The 23,672-nt window shown below is 31.9% G+C and overlaps 1 protein-coding gene across 1 annotated transcript; it reads left to right on the forward strand.

The window, feature by feature from the left end:
* Positions 1-13,202: 13,202 nt before the first annotated feature.
* On the forward strand, positions 13,203-23,465 carry LOC139526842 (multiple epidermal growth factor-like domains protein 10). The gene is made up of 7 exons (XM_071321989.1): positions 13,203-13,430; positions 15,909-15,982; positions 19,012-19,176; positions 20,010-20,138; positions 20,829-20,939; positions 21,512-21,695; positions 22,560-23,465. The coding sequence occupies exons 3-7, from the start codon at positions 19,110-19,112 to the stop codon at positions 22,990-22,992; spliced, it is 924 nt and encodes a 307-aa protein (XP_071178090.1). The 5' UTR covers positions 13,203-13,430; positions 15,909-15,982; positions 19,012-19,109; the 3' UTR covers positions 22,993-23,465.
* Positions 23,466-23,672: the final 207 nt, after the last annotated feature.

The raw sequence follows: 23,672 nt of genomic DNA on the forward strand, positions 1-23,672 counted from the left end.
ACAACAAAAACAAAAATATAAAAACATGTATATATAAAGATTTATAATTATGTGACGTACAAAAATAAATGCACAGATTCTATGGAAATGAAGAAACAGCGGACTTTATAAACATTTTCTTATCTACTATACCTATAGGAAATAATAAAATAACATAGTCTAAGAGAAGCTGTCATAAGGCTGCTTACATATTTCCAAAAAAAAAAATAAAAAATAATATTCTCTAGACAAAACTTTTGTCGATATTATACATATAATCTACATAGAAATGAGAAGTCTATTTACTACAATTTTAATTGCCTTTTGTAATGAAACAAACAGTCTTAAGACTTTATTTCGAAGTAAACAATATTTTTGACCTTGATGTGAAGCGTAGAAATCTGAACTTAATATACTTGAACAAAAATAAATCTTTATAATGCTAGGTTTTCCTTTGTTTTATACAAATTAAAGATAAGAAGATGTGGTGTGATTTGCCAAAAGACACAACTATCCACCAAAGTTCAAATGAAGTGGACGAAAGGAGTTATAGGCAACCGTACAGCCTTCCACAATGACAAACACACATAGCGTATGGTCGGCTATAAAAGGCCTCGACATGAAAAATATGAAACAAGTCAATTAAGAAAACTAACGGTCCAATTAAAATAAAACACTGAAATACAGGCTCTTGACTTGGGACAGACATAAGGAATGGGGTGGGGTTAATCGTGTAAAAACTTTGTGATCGCTCAACCCGCCTCTTACCTTGGACAATGGTGTTACAACTACAGCATAAAAACAAAATATAAGAATAAGCTGAAAAAGGCTTAACTCATCAGATGGATTCAAATAGAAATACATCTAACATTAACACAGAGTGGACGTGGCAGGGTACTTGTATATCCCAACAACAAAAAGACACTAAGTACAGATCGGAGAGTACTCGCAGTTACTGACAGCTAGTTCACAGCCAATAAAAACTAAAGAAAAGTAAATATGTATCTTAGACGTATATACAAATCAAATACACACCCTACATTGCATACATTGGCTTGATTATTATTTTGTTATTTGCAGTGTTCCAGTTATTACCCTTGTAAATGTCTCCGCCATTGGCATGCCGATGCTACTCTTTACATGCTTCCTCCTTATAAAACATTGTAAACACCAGTTCCAGCACAGCCCTAAGGATAGTGAAGCAATCAGTGATCAAACATACATGTACGGAAACGATATTTACTGTGAAATAAATATTGAACAGCTCAAGGATCAGACGAGTGTTAACTCTCTTGGAACCGGAAACTTCAACACAGAGAAAAATTGTCAGCAAACAACAGAAGAGAACCATAACCATATTAACATCGCTAAATCACTTCCGAATTTTTTGATGTATGAAGAACAGTATCTCAATCCTTACTGTTCTCTTTAACAAATTGTCCCAGTCAATGGATGATTTTAATGTGTCAATCAATGGCCACAGCTACACTGTTTTGAATTTCATTCTAATGACTATCTGAACCCATACTGTGCACTTGGGTTAGGAAGGCGTATTAGTAGTTGTTCAAACCTTTATACTTTTACAGACATTATAGACGTCGTAGATTGAAAGTATTCAAAAATTTTTGTGATTCAAATGTTTAAAATGACATGATTTTGCTCTAAAATTTCAATTTATCAAAATATTGATACATATTGTGACGGCGCCAAAATGCAACTCCTTTATGCAAAACTGATCCCGTAAGATGTATGCTTTTTAAACATTTTTTATGTTTTGCTCTTAAATGTTTTATAGGTCGAAGGTAAATATTTTCACTTTGAGAAAAATAATATTATTTCATATTATCTATTTTTTAAATTAAAACCTGAATGAAATGTTGTTTATACTGTTCTTTTTTAAAATTTTATATTACAGTACGCCCTAAACCTTCCTCGCAGCAAATCACAGATTTTCTTCTTCAATTTTAATCTGTTTGAAAATTTTCATCCAGTTATTTCCCTCTCTAAAGATTTGAGTCTCCTTTGAAAAAAAAAATAATTGTGAGCTGAACCATTTTATTTTCCTTCAGCTGTACGGAATATATGTTATATAGTGCTTTCTGCTACACAATTTTTTAATCTTTATTATTTCTAGTCTCTGAAATTTTCGCACCTATTGATAGGATTTATGTGTACAAAAACCGAACGACTGAACCTTATCAAAAATATTTGTACATATTTCTGTCGAAGCGAAACCAAAGCAAGGACATACATCTGTAATGAAAAACATATCAAACAACAAAATGGGTTCTCTCCCCTTTGCCAGAAATAATCTCTACCAAATCAATGAAATCAATCTTATCATAGTTACAAAGATAACAAAAATTACCAAACATACTGTTGGGTACAAGAGACCACACCAGCCTACAACAACATATTTTAAGTATAATGAAAACGGGGGCCCAAGGGTATAAATCCCTTTTTTTTAAATATAGGATTTCTTCGCCATTTTTTCCCTATAAATGAACTTTATCATATACTTAATAGAAAAATAAGATTAAATAAATGGGGTAACTGTTAATTTTCGCTCACAATCTGCCTTCGAAAGAAGCATACAATTTTGTTGAGGTACTTTTAATAATAACTAATAGGAAAATAGAGATAATGTTGAAATAAAGAAAGAACTAAATTACAGAAATCGCTTACATTTTACAGTGGTTTAGTTTCAGTAGAGCTAATTTGAAAAAAATAATAAAAAAATATAGATCACCGATGCTTTAAAAATATATTTCAATTTTAAATATGGCATGTTTGCACAAAAGGGAAATAATTTAGAGCTTTTTCAATGATATAAACATTTTAAAAGTCATATGGGGCCAAAACGAATTGATTATATTGGTTGATTTTTTGTACCATATCATAAAGTGACAACGAAGAGTGTAATAAATAAAACTTGTAATGAAAATAAAAAAATGTTTAAATTTTTGATGAAATATTTGTACCCGCGAGCCTCCTTAAGGTGCACAATTTTGTTAACTAGTTGTTATTGGCCTTGAACTAGCTGTTAGTCACTGAAAGTACTCTCAGATCTGCACTTAGACTCGTTTTTGTTGAAAGGATGTGTAACTAATCTTTTACGTCCTTTCTGTGTTTTTGCTACTTGTTTTCCTGCTTTGTATCAATCTGCTGAGTTCAGCATTTTTTAAACTGATTTGTATTGTTTGTTCATATGTAATACGGCTACATCAATGTCCTATGTTTAGAGGAGGGTTGGACGTCCAGTAGATGTTCAACCCCTCCACATTCTGTATGTGTTTGTCCGAGTCAGGATACTGTAAATCAGTGGTTGTCTTTAATAGCTGTACATCATTTTTGTATTTCATCATAGTGTTTAAAACGTCGACAGTGTCTGAGCAGAAAGTTGATGAACCAGGGGTATGTCAAAGGACGTCTCGCTCTGTACTTATACATTCCGCCTTGGTGTAATTGTTCTATGCTAATTTTTGTTTTCCTGTCTTTCACTTTCGCTAATATGCTTTGTCTATATATATGCTATTTTGTTTTTCTTTGTTACAATGACGTGGCTCAGTACTAAAACATCCCGTCATTGTTCTATGATAAGTTTTGTATGCTTATCTTTCGTTTGTGCTAAATTGCTTTGTGTTTCTTTGTTACATTTGACGTGACCTTGATTGTGCTATATATTGTGCCATGGTAAATAGTTGTTTATATATTTGTTTGTTTTTATAATGATTAAGATAATAACACAAAGTTGATTGCTGCTCCCCCCTTTTTTTAACATTTATACCTATTGAGTGTCCCTTTGGGATTTTTCGCCTCTCTTTTATGTCTGTCTGTTTTGTTTTCAAATCGTTGTCAATATAATTGAATTTTATGCAACTGTCATACAAGTGAGAGGTTTTGCTAGCTTAAAACAAGGTTTAATCCACAATTTTCTACATAAAAAATGCCTGTATCAATCAAGAATATGGTAGTTGTTATCCATTTGTTTGATGTGTTTTAGATTTCAAATTTGCCATTTTAGTTAGGAACTTTCCCTTTTTGCTTTTCCTCGGAGTTTAATAATTTTGTGATTTTACTTTTTATACAATTCACCCTCTTCGTTTTCTAGTTTGAATTGTTTTACATTTACATTTAGCATGTCTGAGCCTCTTATAACCGAATAGACGGTATGGGTTTTACTCATTGTTGAAGGCTGTATGGTGACCTATAGAAAAAAAAGTAAAATCACAAAAATACTGAACTCAGAGGAAAATCTAATCGGAAAGTCCATAATCACATGGCAAAATCAAATGACAAAATACGAAGGGACAAGAACTGTCATATTCCTGACTTGATACAGCCATTTTCAAATGTAGAAAATGGTGGATTAAACCTGGTTTTATAGCGCTAAACCTCTCACCTTGTTGACAGTCTCATCAAATACCGTTTTATTTACAATAATTGTCTTCTATGTCATTTGGTTTCTTGTTGTCTTATTGGCAACTATACTATTAATTCATATTAACTACATTTTGTCTATAAAAGACTTCATAGTTGATATAATGACTAAAACAATAGTTTTTAGAAAACTGTTGGTAAACGTTTGTTAATTCTTAACACAATTTAATGCTAATGAGTGTCGGTTAGTGTATAGAAAGGTATGCCCAAGCTCTAATTTTCATAGTATTTACCTTTCTATACACTATCCAATTTAGCACATGTTTACAACTTGAGTAATCCTGTAATTAGTCTATTGATATGTTTTGGCTAACTAGGTGTAGCTCGTTTACTTAGTTTTGTAAATCTACTCACTATTATCATTGCAAGATATTGACTCCAAATTGAAAAGATTGTAGTTGCTGGTGTAAGTATGTTTATTGGTATATTTGTATAAAGCTGTTTTTTTACTATACATGATAAATTTTAAAACGTATAGATAATTTGAAGTGGCAGATCCAAAAAGAGGGTGGTTGAAAACGCTTTTTTGGGGTATGATCAATGTTTTGAATAAGAACATACAGTTTGACCCCCTCTCCCTTCTTTTGGGCTGTAACCCCTTTTACACGGCTTTGGAGGTCAAGCTGTGTTGTACAAGAATCTATAAAATATTTTGGGATGCTATGAAGAACAAAGACGCTAAATTCATTCAAGAGTGAACATCACAATATAAACGTTACGCACGTTATTGCGTCAATACCGTGTAATCAACCAGTCCACACTAATAAACAGCTTTTCTATAAAACCATAACAGTTAAGTTTTATAAAACTTATATCCATAGACTAGCCAGGTCAATACTATTCCGAAAAAAAGTACAAATTATTTTATCATATTTTACTTTAGTCTAAAATAAGGACAACATATTGACAAAACGTCAAGAATATGCGTGTCAGACGTAACAGACTATACGTATAATCATTTTAGCAGGGGTATTTGTGTTCTTCAAAATAGTGTTATATCCACGAAAATTCGAATGAATGATAATTATGCTTCATATATAAAGTATAACAATATTACTTGATATGTGTTTCTGGTACGACCAACGCTATTTTTTGGCAAAAACAAATAGTGTTCATATTGGTAAGATTTTGGAAGATGTTAAGTTATCAAAATTTCTAGGTTTTAAAATATAAGATTATATGATATTTCGTTTGTGTAAATTCGGCTCGCATATGTGCATACATAGACCATATCAAAATCGAATTTTTGGAGCACTCACACTACATATAAAAATGCAACGGCTTCTTGGAAATGTCTTGCAAGATGTCCAATGTCGGATTTCGCCGTTGTTTTACAAATAAATTGTCATTTGCGACGTTATATATTAAAAATTTAGATTAGTTGCATGCTAAATAGTCCTTTTCCGTAATTGTGCTTTAACTTTACAAAACAGCTACATACTTTTTGATAACTTGCGTAGTCAAAACGACTTCGTTTTCAAAGAAATGAAATGTCTTGCAAGTGTGTCCACTGGACGATTTTCGTACGTTTTCAACGTTGTCGATTCGGGGTACGCTATTTATGGTGGATCATCTGTATATAGTTCCTTAGATAGAATTTCAGATACTATCAACAAAACCACAAAGCATCATAAAAAAAAATTCAGATGACTGGGTTTGTTCGTTTAGATGAGGTTCTCAAGTTGTGAAAAAGTTTTGTATCACAAGAGGATAACAAATCATCTTTATCAAATTTTCAAATTTGGGAAGCGTAAACTGACTGCAATTTTTTTTATTTATCTGCAATAAGATTTATGTGTATAGAATTGAAAGTGAAAATAAAATTGGGCCTAAAGCGTGGCTATATACCTCTCCACATCATACAAATTAAAGCTTGTAAACATATGAGATGAATTATAATTAACCTTTTTGTCTGACAATCGTTTCATTTCATAATCTAATTGTACCGCTATTAAAGAAAGTATAGTGAATTTTACAAGCAAGACCCGTTTAACTTGTTATTCTCGACAAACTTTTTATATTAAAGCAAAATATATATCCTCCTCCTTTTCGGATCTAAATGGGAAAACATTGCACTTTAATACGTTTTATGTCAATTGATCTCTGGTAGAGAATATCATTGGCTCTCATCATACCGTATATATCTTCTCATTTCATAAAAATATGCATTACCCAAACACGATATATTTTGTTGTTTGTTGCTTACGTTACCTTCATTTGGAAATATTCAGTGCATATTCAGTACAACAAAACATTATAAAACGTATCCACATTGATGTGCAAAACAAAAAAATGCAAGTTAAATACAAAACTTATCCCAAATAATTGGTAATCGCCGTAAAACGTAAAAATTTGACGTTACCATTTGAGACGCAATATCGTGCTTAACGTCACAGCAACTAATTATGTAATACTAATGTCATAGTGAAATTGTCACAATTTGAAAGATTAATCTTTCTTCTTTCTTTTGGTACCTCATTTATAAAATATAAAGAGGGATTAAATGAATTACATCAGTTTAAAGTTGTCTGATTGGGAGTGAAAAAATCTTTGTATTGTGCTACCTTAAATGAAAGAACTTTTACTTGTCAACAACATTTTTTGATCCAAATATTAAATAGTGAGATGTTTCAAAATTAATTTGAAAACTATTTACAAACTATTTAGTTTAATTTGGAACACAACATTTTTTTTCAAATTAGCCAGTAGCAATTTTTATTTCAATATCTTGATTACGATACAATGAAATCTTATCCTTGTGGTCATTCGTGCGTAGTTACTTAGTATATGGAAAAAGTATGTACTATGAAAGTTAGAAGACAAATTTAAGCAATTTGATTGGACGAGAAGTTGTAAGTATGTGCTAATTTCCAATATTTGTCTTGGGAAAATGTCAACAGTTCACTTCATTCGTCATGGAATTTGATCATTTCACATCATAAAAAATGAAATAGGAAAATAAGTATGTTGATATATTCTAAATAAGGCTATTTATACTTTTCTATGCCTTCACATGTATTTTCAAATCATGCAATACATGAAATAGTCATAAGTAGAAGTACTGTCACGAGTAAACATAAATTATCCACATGTTATTTCCGAATCGACAAATACAAAAAGGACATGCCGTAATGCCTGTCATGTGATGGAGTATATGTAAAGAGGTACCAGGATTATAATTTGGTTCATAATTACATAAGACTCGTAAGTTAAAATGTACGCTCCGATCAAAATAAATAGAAAGCCAAACAAGTAAAACTAATTTAGACTGACAATACTAACAGTACTGCTACTACTATTTCTGACACCTTTCACTGTTCTTCTTCTACCACCTTCACTTATTAACTAAAGACAACTACATGTTCTACTACTATGCCTTTGACATTATGCCTTTGACATTTTGACATTTGATAAGGAGATTTGTCAAGTTTTCTATAGCCATTTTTCACAGATACTGTATGAGTAAAGCTACATTTCTTAAAAACCAGCTTAGCATATATATCGATCAATTTTGAAATACTAGTAAACGGTTAAACCACTAAATTATAACTATCGGATGTTCATATCTTATTTATATAGACCAGCGGTAGAATCAGAAAAGAAATAATTTAATGAACCCACCGAAAACACGGCAGAATTATATATCACTGAAAAGAGAAAATTGTAAACCTTCAGATTAATGATGCCGTAATCATGAGAAGTGGTCGGAATTTTGTATAATTGTAGTCAATGGTCAACAATTATATATTTCCAAATATTGTCCTAACCGTTAATTTTGGGTTAAATTCAGAAATGAAAAATATCTTAAGGAAGCATAGGACATTTTTTCATTCAGTATATATGTGGCCTGTATGTATTACCGGATTTTATAAAAGCAACGTTATTCTTTAACGTGAAACTGACGTTACTTCTTAGATAAAACATTTTGTTCATTAATGACTTCATTTTGTTTCCATACAACGATGGCCTTGAACTTTGGTACTATTTTTTTTCATTAACATGAAGCTAAAACACGACTTGTTACTTTGCAAAACTTTAGAGTCATTGAAAAAGGGTTTTATCGTAAATTTCATTGATTTCAGGTCCACTGGCTATTTGAGTAAATTTTTGAAATTATCAATTCTGACTAAATAAAGGCAACAGTAGTATACCACTGTTCAAACTCATAAATCCATGGACAAAAAACAAAATCGGGGTAACAAACTTAAACTGAGGGAAACGCATTAAATATAAGAGGAGAACAACGAAACAACACTACAATGTAACCCACACAGAAACGGACCAAGCAACAGACAAAATCCCACGAGAATAACAAATATAACATCAAAAGTAAATACATGAAATTGGGATAGACAAGTACCGTGAAACGTCTTATCGCAATGTGAATTTACACTCAAAAATAAGATAAAACAAACGACGCCACGTTAAAATGTAACACACATGGAAACGAACTATAATATAACAATGGCCATATTCCTGACTTGGTACAGGACATTTTTAAAGAAAAAAATGGCGGGTTGAACCTGGTTTTGTGGCATGCCAAACCTCCCCTTTTATAGCCATGTGAAATATGACATTAAGATGACAACTCAACACCACAGGACTACAATATAAATAAATTGGAGAATACAATTGACAAAGAAACACACGAACAACAGTCAACAAAAGGCAATAAGTTGAAAATTTTAATATTTTAAAACTGTCTAAAATATTTGTTTTTTACAGTAAAAATGTATCGATATAAGGTTTTTGAAATATATAAGCACCATATCAACATTTTTGACGTTATTTAACGTTCGTAAGGTCAAAATCCTCTATGTTTCACGAAACAAAAATAGCTTTTGTTGTCAAACTTATATAAACGTATAAATTACAGAAAAAGTAACTGAAGGTAAAATAATTTTATAAAGTTATCAGCATGTTAAAGACGTGAATACATCATATAATCAAGCATAATTATCATCATCGTCATCATCAGTCTCTGTCAGGTGTGTATTGATATTTTTACAAAAGTCAGATGCTTGTCATTGACAAAGTAAAGTACAGGATAAATTCTTTTTAAAGCACATATAACCATTTCTGCAAACTGATTTTCCTGATATGTGCATTCATCCAGACTTTGGTTTCGAATGAAGACCTGAAGACGTGATGTTTGAATTATGCTTCACAAGGGAGGAGTCGGAACTAGGTGGAATCTTTACAAGGCTAATTCAACCCGGAATTTGTCCAGATTGATATGCCAGCGTATGGACTTTCCTTTCAGACCACACAGCTTTGTTATGCGTTTTCCACTGAGGTCTATCGAATCATCTATATTTAGTCAGGGTAGGAGGCATTGATTGAATCGACAACAGAATCTCCTAGAGAATATTAAGAAGGTGTATGACTGTTGTTATCCATTCGTTTGGTGTATTTGAGCTTTTGATTTTGCCATTTCATTACGGACTTTCCGATCTGACTTTTCCTCGGCGTATGGTATTTTTGTTATTTTACTTTTAATCCAGTAGGCATTATACCTTCCCATCAGCATTTTCAGTAAAATTATTAAATAAAACCGTTGATTCAATGATCCCAATTCTTTCTTGCTGCCTCTTGAATATTCTTAATTCTATCTTTTAACTTTTTTATATTCGAGAGTCAGTGATGTGTCATTTGTAGACGAAACGTGCGTTTGGTTCAATACAATTTTTCATCCCTGGTATCTATGTTGAGTTTATTTACAACCACTGACCCGAGCCGATGCCATTGCTGTTGGCGTTTTTATTCCCCGATGTTATCATCAGCCCATAAGTCACTGCACGATAAAAGACCTAAAAGCACTAGTGGCCTGAGGTCTTTTAAATGGGCAAAAAAGTAAACGGTCATGATACATATTCAAATTCATTTCTAAATAGTAAAATGAAAGTACATCAGTTAACTGTGAATGTAGAATTTTTCGCAGTGTTAGAAATTGGTGAAAATTCTATAAAGGCTATCATTCTCCCTTATGGACCAGGAAATACTACCGTGACACCTTAAGGAGGATATATATGTTTATACTAAATCAATAAAAGGATTTAGTATAAAAGGAATTACACAAACAGTCAACTTAGAGATATATTCTAGTACATGTAATGTTAAAAAGATGTTAGAATAATAGTTAACCGCCATCTAAAGAGTCTTGTTGTGTTGCCTTCATAATCTGGAAATGGCTTTAGTAATTTAAGGCATGCTGTAAAATGTGGAATGGACTTTAATATCATTTTTCATGATTTGGTGCTTAAACTGTTTGTTTCAGTCAGATTAACTATTAATGGAGTTGGTTATCCAATTATTCCTCCTGAATAACCATCTTTGACTACTGTGTTGATTTGAAACATCATATATTTGGGTTTTATTCTCTCCTTTAGTAAAAATGGTAAGATGAAAAAAAAGTTAAAATCTGCCAGCTGGGGTAGGGGTGTAATCCTTCACTTTTTTTGGTAAGACTAGTATTCTTTATTGTTATATGTTTCAAAATAAGAAGTCTATACATGATAGGTGTCATGACTGATTTCAAGTTTGTAATGTCTTGGTTAAGGTGGCACGATAGTATTTGCATCCCAGAATTTAGGTTGCTCTTTTGTGTACCCTACCTAAGTCAATGTATCGGATCAGTGTGATTGGACAAAAAATGCAGTATTTAAAAAAAGAAAAAAAGGAAACGGTCATGATACACCTTCAAATTCATTTCGGTATAGTAAAATGAAAGTACTTCAGTTAACTGTGAATGTAGAATTTTTCGCAGTGTTAGAAATGGGTATAAATTCTAAAAATGCTATCATTATCCCCTATGGACCAGGAAATACTAACGTGCTACCTGATAGAACTGATCCGAATGAGAATAAAATAAAAATAAACGGCTCGGACTGCAATTCCGGAAATACAAAAATGGTGTAACGGATTGATGTGTCCTATCTAAACTAAAAAAATCTTTTGAATCGGATAAGAAAGTTGTTTTGTATAGAGTAAATATCAAAGTGTATATTTATGCCAAAAAAACTTAACTGAAGCGTTTTATTATTATCCTGTTATAAAAGAAAACCGGAGAAAATCGTGTTTACCACAACTTTTGAAGTAAAACGGTTTTTAACATGTTGATGGTAAATATTTAAAAAAATAATTATTGGTTATTTTTATCGTCAGTGTTATATTCTTACATTTGCATAAAAAAAATAGCCGTAATATTGTGATTTGTAATAATAATTAACATTTGAGTGTATCAGTTAGTTTTGTTTTATCCACTACATAACGTCCTAAAAAGCCATTTTTACAGAAATTCGACCGTACGATTTTCTTACGGCATGTTTAAAATGTAAGTTTAACATGTATTCTTTCATTTAAAAAAATCCAGGTGTGTGTTCTTTGGGTGCATTAAACTCTTAACTAAGCGTCTTTTCAGATTTTGCCGCTGCACTTATACCAATGATTGGTCTACTATGATGCAGATTATCCAAGGAAAAGTCGTTCTACACATTTCAGTAGAAAATTGCTTGTTATAGAGATGCACACAACAATTAAGCATGATATTTTTTTAAATTATTTTCTTATGTGGTATTTAATAAAAGCTGTACGATTGATATCAACGTCAAAAGAAGAAATATGCACCTTTCTTTTGAAAAAAAATCCGGCATTGTTCACCTGTTGAAAACAGATGTATAAAACTTTTCATATGCATGTCCTATTATCCCCCTAACATTTCATTGCATAACAAAATTTCGCTGGAATTTAACAAATCAAATATTTACCTCTGTTTTAACCTGTGTACAAGCTTCAGTAACCATGTAACCATGTAACCTCAAGAATCTAAAATAGTATATCGAAACACTAAATAAAAAAAAATCATGATTTGAACATCCAAGATATATGTTTATGACCCAGATATTTTTTTACTGTAATGAAATACAGGATTTTTTTTAAACCTGTCACATTTAAGGGAATGTTTTTTTCGATCCGTTTTCGTATGCAACCTACTATGAATTGGTGGTGCTATAAAACGTGTTTCATATATGAAATAGAAGGAAATGTGATTTGTTTGCAAATGGTACAACTTTCCACCAGTGTTCGATTGACATGTATATAAGAAAATATAGGTAACTGAAAGGACTTTAAAAACCGATAGAAAAAATACCGTATAGTCGGCTGTAAAATGTCCTGTCAATGAAATAATCAATCCGCGAATTCATACGGACTAATATATAACAAAACAGTTGAGGAAAGCAAATATAAAACACTTCAACCGATGCCAACCTCTTAACTACAGATTTTTGACTTTGGACAGGCCCATATAGAATACGGCGGGGTTCAACATGTTTGAAGGTAATTAATCCTCCCTTACTAGGGACAGTGGACAGGGAACAAAAGAACAATCCATGAAAAAGTCAGACGAAAAATCCTCACTCACCAGATTGACATAAAGCAGGACAACATCTATCAAGTGCACATTTATAATTCCCTAAAACAAAAACAGTACACTTCTGAGAGTATACGCAGTTCCTGAAAATAATTTTAAAGCCAATAATAAAAAATATAATATCAAACAGTACCAACATGAAGTTGATTTAGTGTAAAGACGACTAACAATCCGCTGATTGAAAAAAAAACATGACCTTGTGCAATGCCAACGTATAAATTGTGTTTATTATGTTTGACAAAAGTCAAAATAAAAACAAAAGTGATAAAATAAAATGTAACGGAAAGTAAGCTCAAGTAGATATTTTTTTTTAACAATGTATTAAGCAAATAAGGAAACAATAGTTGAAACTGGTCCTTAATATCGTCACTGTTCTGTATTAATATACATGTACACGAGTTTCTATGAAATAGATAGTCATCAAAGCGTATTAAAAGCAATAACATTGATGGAGACACGTTACAAGCTTATTGCGAACAACGTTGTGTTTCTTATTTTTGCGTTTGTTGGAACGACAAATTGTGCATCACTGAATTTAACAGATGTAAATGTTTGTCCTAGAAGAGTAACTGTAGGGTAAGTAAAACACGTTTTTGTGAAAAAAATATTTTTTTTTCAAAAGCAATGATTAAAGAAACCAAAGGGACATACAACTTCAAAAGTCAAAAAGGGACAGACGAATAGATGTCAAAAACGATAAACGACAGAAAGACAAAAAATGGACTGTAGTAAAAATATCTTTTGAACAGAGTGTTACATTTATTAAACAGAAAACGTTCAAGTGTTTTTAAATAGAAAAACAATTTAAAAAGTATAGCATTTGGTATGTTCAGATTAAAGTTTAATAGTTTGGCGAGGAGAAAGACGAAGTATAATTAAATAACGTATTAAGCTTCACGAGGAACCCTCGGGAATCATCAGCTGTTACTTACAGTAGTGAATATCGATCAATTTGTATAATGGTGTGCTTTTATTAACGTTTGGTTTCTTTCTTGCAATAGCTTGCAATATATTTAGCTAACTTAGTCAGGTCATGAACAGCAAATCTAATTACCGTATGAAAATAATTTCAGTAATGGTATTGTAATATGATTGTTAGCTCACCTGACTTATAACTCAAAAACCAAAGCATTTAGAGCAAATCTGACGGTGTTAAATTGTTCATCAGGTCAACATCTATCTGCCCTGTAAATTTCAGATGAATCAAACAATCCGTTGTTGGGTTGCTGGCCCTGAATTGGTAATTTTAAGGAAATTTTGTTGTTTTTGGTTATTATCTTTAATAATACTAGAACACACCCGTGATATCGCGGGTCCGTGACTGATATATAACTATGCGTATGCCTTATTTTAGTATTGGTATTGTCATCTGATAAAGTCATGCCGATTATAACATGTATAAGGTGCACAGTTTTCTCTGCTTTCAAAATCTTTCTGTTTAAACCCGTCGACCTGGAACCTTCAATTATTGGTAATATTAATAATTTGGAAAACAAAAGGGCCTGGAATGGAGTATTTTTTACTCAACAGTATACAGCAAAATTCTAAATACACTGTTTGGTGGTGCGCCTGTCAGATGCGGAACGTACAGATAAGGTAATAGGTAACAGGTGAATATACTATTGGTATCGGTGTCGGACTCGATCCGGAACTTCTTAATTATTGGCAATATTAATTACGTGGAAAACAAATTGGCCTAGAGTGGTGTAATTTTTAATCAACACCATTGTAGTATATTAGTTATATATAAAGTTGAATTCTTTGATTCATCGGTTTTACGTGATGACGGCTGACAAATTGGACCTCGTAATTTTAGTATTATAGATTATAGATAGAGATAAACTGTAAACAGCAATAATGTTCAGCAAAATAAGATTTACAAATAAGTCAACACGACCGAAATGGTCAATTGACCACTTTAGGAGTTATTGCCCTTTATAGTCAATTTTTAACCATTTTTCGTAAATCAATCTTTTACAAAAATCTTCTCCTCTGAAACTACTGGGCCAAATTAAACCAAACGTGGCCACAATCATCATTAGGGTTACTAGTTTAAAAATTGTGTCTGGTGACCCGGTAAACAAACCAAGATGGCTGCCATGGCTAAAAATAGAACATAGGGGTAAAATGCAGTTTTTGGCTTATAACTCAAAAACCAAAGCATTTAGAGCAAATCTGACGTGGGGTTAAAATGTTTATTAGGTCAAGATCGATATGCGCTGAATTTTCAGATGAATCGAACAACCGGTTGTTGGGTTGCTGCCCCTGATTTGGTAATTTTAAGGAAATTTTGCTGTTTTTGGTTATTATCTTGAATAATATTAAAGATAGAGATAAACAGTGAACAGCAATAATGTTCAGCAAAGTAAGATTTACAAAGAAGTCAACACGACCAATATGGAGTGATAACCCTTTATAGTCAATTTTTTACATTTTTCATAAATTTTTGTAGATTTTGAGAAAATATTTTCCACTGTAATTACCGGGCCAAGTTCATTATAGATAGAGATAATCGTAGCAACAAGAATGTTCAGTAAAGTAAGATCTACAAACACATCACCATCATCAAAACACAATTTTGTTATGAATTTATCTGTGTCCATTGTTTAATATGCACATAGACCAAGATGAGCGACACAGGCTCTTGAGAGCCTCTAGTTTCAATTTTTTTTGTAGTCAATCTGAAAATCAAATACAATGGATAATAGAGTGTTGTCCAGATTTTGTTTACCAGAATGGAAAATGTCAAGGTATTTTTGTTTAGTGTAAAATGGTCTTTTATTGTGCATTAAATTTTGTATACTTCTGTTAAAAGTTTAGATACGGAAATGCATTTGCAGTTATTGTTAATTAGTTATTTTTTTGTAGTCAATCTGAAAATCAAATACAATGGATAATAGAGTGTTGTCCAGATTTTGTTTACCAGAATGGAAAATGTCAAGGTATTTTTGTTTAGTGTAAAATGGTCTTTTATTGTGCATTAAATTTTGTATACTTCTGTTAAAAGTTTAGATACGGAAATGCATTTGCAGTTATTGTTAATTAAAATCTTTTGTAGTGAAACTGAAAACGAAACAGTATTAATATTAGAGTGCTGTCCTAATTATTTTAACCAGAATGGAAAATGTCAAGGTATATAATTACTTTTATTGGTCGTCCCACTGTCTATATCACTCTGTTCAGCTCTTAATATTATTCCGTATCATGTCTTTGAGACGTCAAATACGTTGACCCGGCCTTAATAACGTTGACCCGGACATATCAGCGACGTCATAATGTTTGAACCGACGATAATAACTTTGACCCGAACTTATCAAGTCATCTTTTGTGTGCTGGTGAAACAAAGAAAACACTTCTGAAACACGCAAATATAGCCCGATAAATCGATTATCAGATTATCTGAATATTGATATTGTAAAATATCAGCTGCTTGACATTATATGAAAGCTTTTTGATCTCGTTCGCTACGCTCACTCGACAAAAAGCTTCATATTATGTCTCGCAGCTGATATTTTACGATATCAACATGCAGATAACCTGATAATCGGTACTAATTATTTGCTTTTATCATAAAGAAAATAGTAAACATTCATGTTGATTTTAAACATATATTTGCATGCTTTGTCTTATACCTTATCGACTTGGGGAAAAATAAATTAAAAAAACCCATTGTATTTGCAGTTATTGATTATGACATAAAACAAACAAAAACAATATCAAAAACATTTTCTTAAATAAGGGAAGGATTGCGTAAATGCTCGACAATGTATTGCTTAAAATACTGAACAGTAATTTATTTTGTCTTTCGAATCTTTTGACTAATATGTATACTTTTGATAAAAAATGAGATAGCTATATATAGTTATCAAAGGTACCAGGATTATAATTTAGTACGCCAGACGAGCGTTTCATCTACATAAGACTCACCAGTGACGCTCATATCAAAATATTTATAAAGCCAAACAAGTACAAAGTTAAAGAGCATTAATGATCCAAAATTCCAAAATGTTGTGCCAAATATGGCTAAGGTAATCTATGCCTGGGATAGGAACATTCATAGCTTTTTAAAAACATTATGCGTTTAGTAAAAGGGAAATTTATGAAAATGACCACATTATTGATATTCATGTCAACACCGAAGTGTTGATTACTGGGCTGGTGATACCCTCGGGGACGGACCGTTTAACAGCAGTGGCATGGACCCAGTGGTGTAAATAATTATCAAAGGTACCAGGATTATAATTTAATACGTCAGACGCGCGTTTCGTCTACAGAAGACTCATCAGTGACGCTCATATCAAAATATTTATAAAGCCAAACAAGTACAAAGTTAAAGAGCATTAATGATCCAAAATTCCAAAATGTTGTGCCAAATATGGCTAAGGTAATCTATGCCTGGGATAGGAACATTCATAGCTTTTTAAAAACATTATGCGTTTAGTAAAAGGGAAATTTATGAAAATGACCACATTATTGATATTCATGTCAACACCGAAGTGTTGATTACTGGGCTGGTGATACCCTCGGGGACGGACCGTTTAACAGCAGTGGCATGGACCCAGTGGTGTAAATAATTATCAAAGGTACCAGGATTATAATTTAATACGCCAGACGCGCGTTTCGTCTACAGAAGACTCATCACTGACGCTCATATCAAAATATGTATAGAGCCAAAAGAGTACAAAGTTGAAGAGCATTGAAGATCCAAAATTCCAAAAAGTCGTGCCAAATATGGCTACGGTAATCTATGCCTGGGATAAGAAAATCCATAGTTTTTCGAAAAAATCAAATGACCATATTATTTATATACATGCAAACACCGAAGTGTTCACTACTTATATGTCGATACCCTCGGGGACGAAACGTCCATCAGTATACATAAAAAAGAAGATGTGGTATGATTGCCAATGAGACAACTGTCCACAAGAGACCAAAATGACACAGACATTAACAACTATAGGTCACCGTACGGCCTTCAACAAAGAGCAAAGCCCATACCGCATAGTCAGCTATAAAAGGCCCCGATATGACAAGGTAAAACAATTCAAACGAGAAAACTAACGGCTTTATTTATATAAAAGAATGAAAGAAAAAAACATGTATTTGATATCGAAATGCAATGGCCTATTTCCCTATACTACTTTACTACGAGATTTTCACACTGTACGAGTTTTTGTCTAAATTATACTGTTATATATCACACTTGCAATGAAATCTTTTGAGTTCAGAGAAACATATGTTTTCGTGTTATGTCTTTGCTTTTTCAGGTAATTTTGCTACAAAAATTACTGGTATCAGAATTATTTTTATCTTAGTAATACTAAGCTTACATTTTTGAAATTGTTAAATTGTTCATGTGAACTATCGAATTAGACTATTTAATGGATTTGTTATAACATGATAGTGTCTTTGGTGAGGTTCGTGTTGATTAGTCTTTAGTTTTGTATGTTGTGCCTTGTGTACTATTGTTTGTCTGTTTGTCTTTTTCATTTAAGCCATGACGCTGTAGGTTTATTTTCGATTTATGAGTTTGACTGTCCCTCTGGTACTACTTTTCGTCCCCCTTTTTTTTTAAAACAAATTAACTTAATTCTGTACCACGATAACCAAATAGGAAAAACGTTATTACAAGGTTCCGATACCTGGGAATGATCAATACACTGTTCGTTAATCATAATTCATAGTTAAAATTATGTACATGTATTTCCTTTTCATGTTTTTGCACTTCGGTGTTGACATAAATATCAATTATATGGAATTTTTTATAAATTTCCGGTTACAAAACTTTGAATTTTTGGAAAACTGAGGATTTTCTTATCCCAGGAATAGACTACCTTAGCCGTATTTAGCACAACATTTTGTAATTTTGGGTCCTCAATGCTTTTCAACTTTGTACTTGTTTGGCTTTATAACTTTTTTGATTCGAGCGTCACCGATGAGTCTTATGTAGACGAAACGCGCGTCTGGCGTATTAAATTATAATACTGGTACATTTGATAACAATTAACATATGAGTGTAAGTATCACACTTGAATTTTATATATTGAAAACTTCCTCTTTATTTAAATTAGTCCGTGTGTTTATATGATTTTGTTTGAAAGTTAGTCGTTTTTGAGCATGAATATACAATATCTTTACTATTTAAATTCTCACTTCTTCAGCATGTCCAGCAGGTACATTTGGTAAAGATTGTTTGCTGACTTGTAAGAATAATTACCACGGTGTACAATGCAGGCGGCTTTGTAACTGTGAATACTATATGAAATGTGACCCAGTTTATGGCTGTGTTTGCAATACAGGGTTTACTGGTACGAAATGTTCAAATGGTAGGTAAATAATTTTCATCCATCATGTAAATTTGCCGAAAAATTTGGACATATGATTCCAGAATTCATAATTATCAATTTATTTCAATTAAGGAAGTTCGCTTGTCATGTTTTGGGATTTTTGTCAAATTTACAGAATCCTCTGGTTTTATCCATTTGAATGCCTTGAAAAATTTGCCCATTGACCCCTATTTTTCTTTTTATAAATCATGTATAATGATAAGCAATATAAATAGTCTTATTAAATTTTAATTATTTTTAAAAGTTTTTGAGAACTTTAACTTGTCTATGATAAAGCAATGAACATTTAAGAGAGTATATTTTCCCGCCAAAATTTCAAAGTCTTATATCTCGAAAACAAGGACATTGACCTATATATTTGGTTTTCTCTTTCAATTCCTAAATTAATTCCCTATCAATATAAACTAGTGATTTTGAAACTGAGAAGCGAACTCACTTAATACATCATAGAGATATGTGTGTAATACTTTCATACGTAAATCTAAAAAAATATAACAATCATTGCTTCGGTTACCGTGAAAAGAAACCATAGCACATTTTTACAACACCAAACACTCTTTTACAATATATCTTTGATATATTGAATATTTGCCTCTGATACAATGGCTACCTTACATATATTAGTCATGAATATATGTTTGTTAAAGCATCTTTGTTAATATAGCCATTTGTTTTTATTTATAAACGTTGTGGTCATATACGCTATGTGTATCTAGACGAATGGACTTCTTATCTGGCATATTCTTTGGTATAGCAAATTTTGTTCTTGTCCATACAGTAACGATTAAATGTATTGTTCATTTCCATTAAAGCGTGTCGATCTGGATCATATGGTGTGAACTGTAGCAAGGAATGTTTTTGTGCACACAATGCCGAGTGTAATCCTGTAACTGGTGACTGTTTATGTACTGCTAGATGGTTTGGTAATCACTGCACACAAGGTAAATAATCTTTTTCTGTCTTTCCATTTTCTTAAATAATTTTATAATGAGCAAATGGGATAGTTTTAAACGTAAATTACCGTTTTAATTCAATCTAAACAAGGGATAAACTTTTTTAACTAGCCTTCAGTAATTCATTAATTATAAGCACTCGTTTGTAAGATGTTATTGTGTTTCGTGTCGATCGCAAGAAATACATTTTTAACTGACTGTTACAATCTATTCTTATGTAATGCTGTACTACAGTTCCAGGTTAGGGGCGGGTTGCATTTGCCTGGCTTAAGTCATGAAGCCTGCAATTTTGTGGTTGTCTTTTGTTAATATACATTTATATGTTATACACCGTTGTGGTTTTACAGTCATTTTTACTTTTTATCAAGTTAGGACCTTTCTTTTTCAAGTTGTAGAATTTTACGGGCACATTGTTGTAGGCCGTACAATGACATCTAGAGGCCTATTTCTTGTAGTATGTGGTGAATATCTTCTTCATCAGCATTGATACCACACTTTTTTTTATTTGTATGAGATATATATTTATACTTATCGACAGAATACCATAAATAAACAGTCGATGTGACCTCAATTTGCAGTCTCAGATTATTGTAAGAATTCTCTTTTAATTAAACCTTGGTATACATACCAATCTGGAAGACATATTTTGAATTATCCCTACACTACCCTATCTTGTAGAATGTCCATTAGGAAAATTCGGAATACATTGTAGTGAAATCTGTGACTGTTCAGATGATAATCCCTGTGAGGCTAGAACAGGGGTGTGCATTTCAGGAAACCATGAGTCAGGTAAAATTTAGTTAGATTCATTAAAATACACTTAGAAATAGTGAAACTAGGAGTAATAACGAGCAAAATTTTAAAGACAGCAAGAATGTTGTTTACATATGTGGAGATACAAAAATATTCAGGAGTTCGTCAAAGATCATAAGTTGAAGAAAAATCAGACGATATCACGACTTAAAAAGAAGACAAACAACAACACTATACAAAAAAATACTACCACAAAAAGTTAAGATTGGATTAAAAGGTATTAAAACAAAGAATGAATGTATGTGCCCCGAAACAATATTTATTTTAAAATCCTAAGACGACCAGATTTACACGTGATCTGCAAATAAACCAGATGATGGACATTTGTCCTCTAGAAATGAATGACGGGAGATATTACTACAAATGTAGGATAGTCAAACATTTAAGTTAAGCGAACACTGACAATATGAAGGAAAACAGAAACAAGAACAACACGTAACGTGTTTTTCTCAATTTAATCTTTGTATTGCATAATTCGAGATTGATTTTATTCATTTTAAAAATTGGTTTGTTATTTTTGCTTCTTTGGCTTACAATTAATATTTCAGAATGTCACCAGGGGTATTATGACTTCAATTTGAAGTATAATTGTTCCGAAACATGTGCATGCAACGATGGAGCAACATGCAATAAGCACACAGGAATATGTGAATGTGAAGATAAAACTTCATGTATAAATATAAAGAAAAAACAAATTCCAAAGGACAGCACATCAACAATTTATATAAATAGGTAGTTATTATGAGATAAATTTTGAATTATGTCAAACACGAAGAAATTAGAGAAACAACTAAAAGACACTACAAATAAACGCACATAAAATCACAATAATTAAAACAGTTACGAAAAAAACACGATTTAAATGAAACCGAAAATTAGAACGAAACGAAATCGCAAGCCTTCATATTTCGTTGTAAAAAAAGGATGCATTTTAAAGCTTAACGTATTAAGAAAATGTCGTTTAGCGTTTTGCTGGCCAATTTTTACTTGCTATACCTATAGGTATGATATTTGATTTTATTTTTCAATTAATAGTCTGCATTCCGAACGGTACTAGTTTTGTTTTAATCAACTAAAGCTTAGTTCAATTTTAGAGACGGCAATATTGGTAATAGATAGTTCATCACTTTAATCTCGGTTTTCTACCTATTAGTAGTGACAATTTATTTTGGAATACATTACATGACGCGTACGGTATTTGCTTCGTATCCAAATATACAAACAACACTCCAAACTACGTTGCATAACAGGTTTTTATTGTAAATTGTTTAAGCGACTGAATATTGTTTTTTTTTCCAATTGACACGTCTTACAAACAATTTACAGTAGAAAGATACATACGCTATCTGAAATATAAGCTCTCTTTATGCAAATATAGTTGTAATGAAAATCTAATGAATGTGTCTTTAAAAACCGATGACGAGTAACAAAAAGGAACACACTAAGTCATTACCAAAAGCAAGATAAATGGTACACATGATGATATCACAATCTCATCTGAAATAATTGAACCGATTAAATCGGGTTTTCAATAGGAAAGTCATGATATGACAAAAGAAATATTGACATTTATCTATTGGAAATTGTGTTTTACAGGCCTTTATTTATTGTGGTAGTAACCCTATCGATAGTCATAGTTTGTGTACTGTTGCTGGCTTTAACATATATGCTTTTTGGACGGTACTTGAATCATACTACGAACCGAGGCAGTCAGCATAACGGTAATGAAACACAAATTGTCCATGGACACTACAATGAAAGTAATCATTACAGTGAAATTCGCGATGATCAGTTGCATGATATAAGGAGAACAAATTCTGGTATTGTAGAAAATGACCTTTCGCAGAACAGATTTCAGCAGACACCAAATGGAGAGCATCAGAACAATGTACGATCATTGTTAAACATCAACATATTGGAAGAACAACATAATTATTCGTACTGTTCTTTACACCACGAAAACGATGATTACTTAAATCCATACTGTGCATTAAGGTTTGAACGACGTGCGAATAGTTGTATTTTTTGAGATTTTATCATATCTATGTTTTTATTTATTGGCTGCTCTGTTGTTGATAATTATTAAATAAGTTAACTTTTATATCATCTTTTTATGATATGTAAAGAGTAAATGGTGTACATTGTATAATGTTCAAAAAGGTGTGAAGGACTTTAGAGATAAATAAATATATAGAAAAAGTAAACCAAAGGCTTTCTGAGCATAGGGAAGAAGATTCTATAGTAAACAATCAAATATAAATATGCAGTGATACCTGCTGATAAGCCAAAAACACATTTATATTTGACTGATAAATCAACGGAAAAATCGAAAAGGTTTCTTCCGACCAACTTATTTAAACCTAGATTAAATATATTTGCTTCTCACAGAAAGCACTTTTGTTGTGACTTATTCACTAACACAGAATATGTTATATGGCAAACAAAAGCAAGCCAATTACGAAATAATTGAATAAAAGGTCAATGAGATATTAATTTCAAAAACTATCATGGCACACTTTTGTCCATTGAAAGAAGTAAGAAGGTTAAGTTATGCCATTACTCAAAACAAAGGAAGTAAAATATTTATATATTCGTTTACCAAAGGCTTCAGGAAACAACTCCGCCAGTTAAAAGTCTTAATATTTATTCGACCTTGTCTTATAGGGTTAAACAAATGGTTATTTAAGGACTACAACAAAACGCATTTTT

The sequence above is a fragment of the Mytilus edulis genome, chromosome 6 (genome assembly GCF_963676685.1).
Source record: "Mytilus edulis chromosome 6, xbMytEdul2.2, whole genome shotgun sequence".
Taxonomy (NCBI): Eukaryota; Metazoa; Mollusca; class Bivalvia; order Mytilida; family Mytilidae; genus Mytilus; species Mytilus edulis.

Coding starts and splice junctions, on each gene's coding strand:
- LOC139526842 (XM_071321989.1), top strand. CDS start 19,110: ATGAAATGTGACCCAGTTTATGGCTGTGTTTGCAATACAGGGTTTACT. Junction 20,940..21,511: donor TTCAGGAAACCATGAGTCAG/GTAAAATTTAGT, acceptor TTAATATTTCAG/AATGTCACCAGGGGTATTAT. Junction 21,696..22,559: donor TCAACAATTTATATAAATAG/GTAGTTATTATG, acceptor TGTGTTTTACAG/GCCTTTATTTATTGTGGTAG.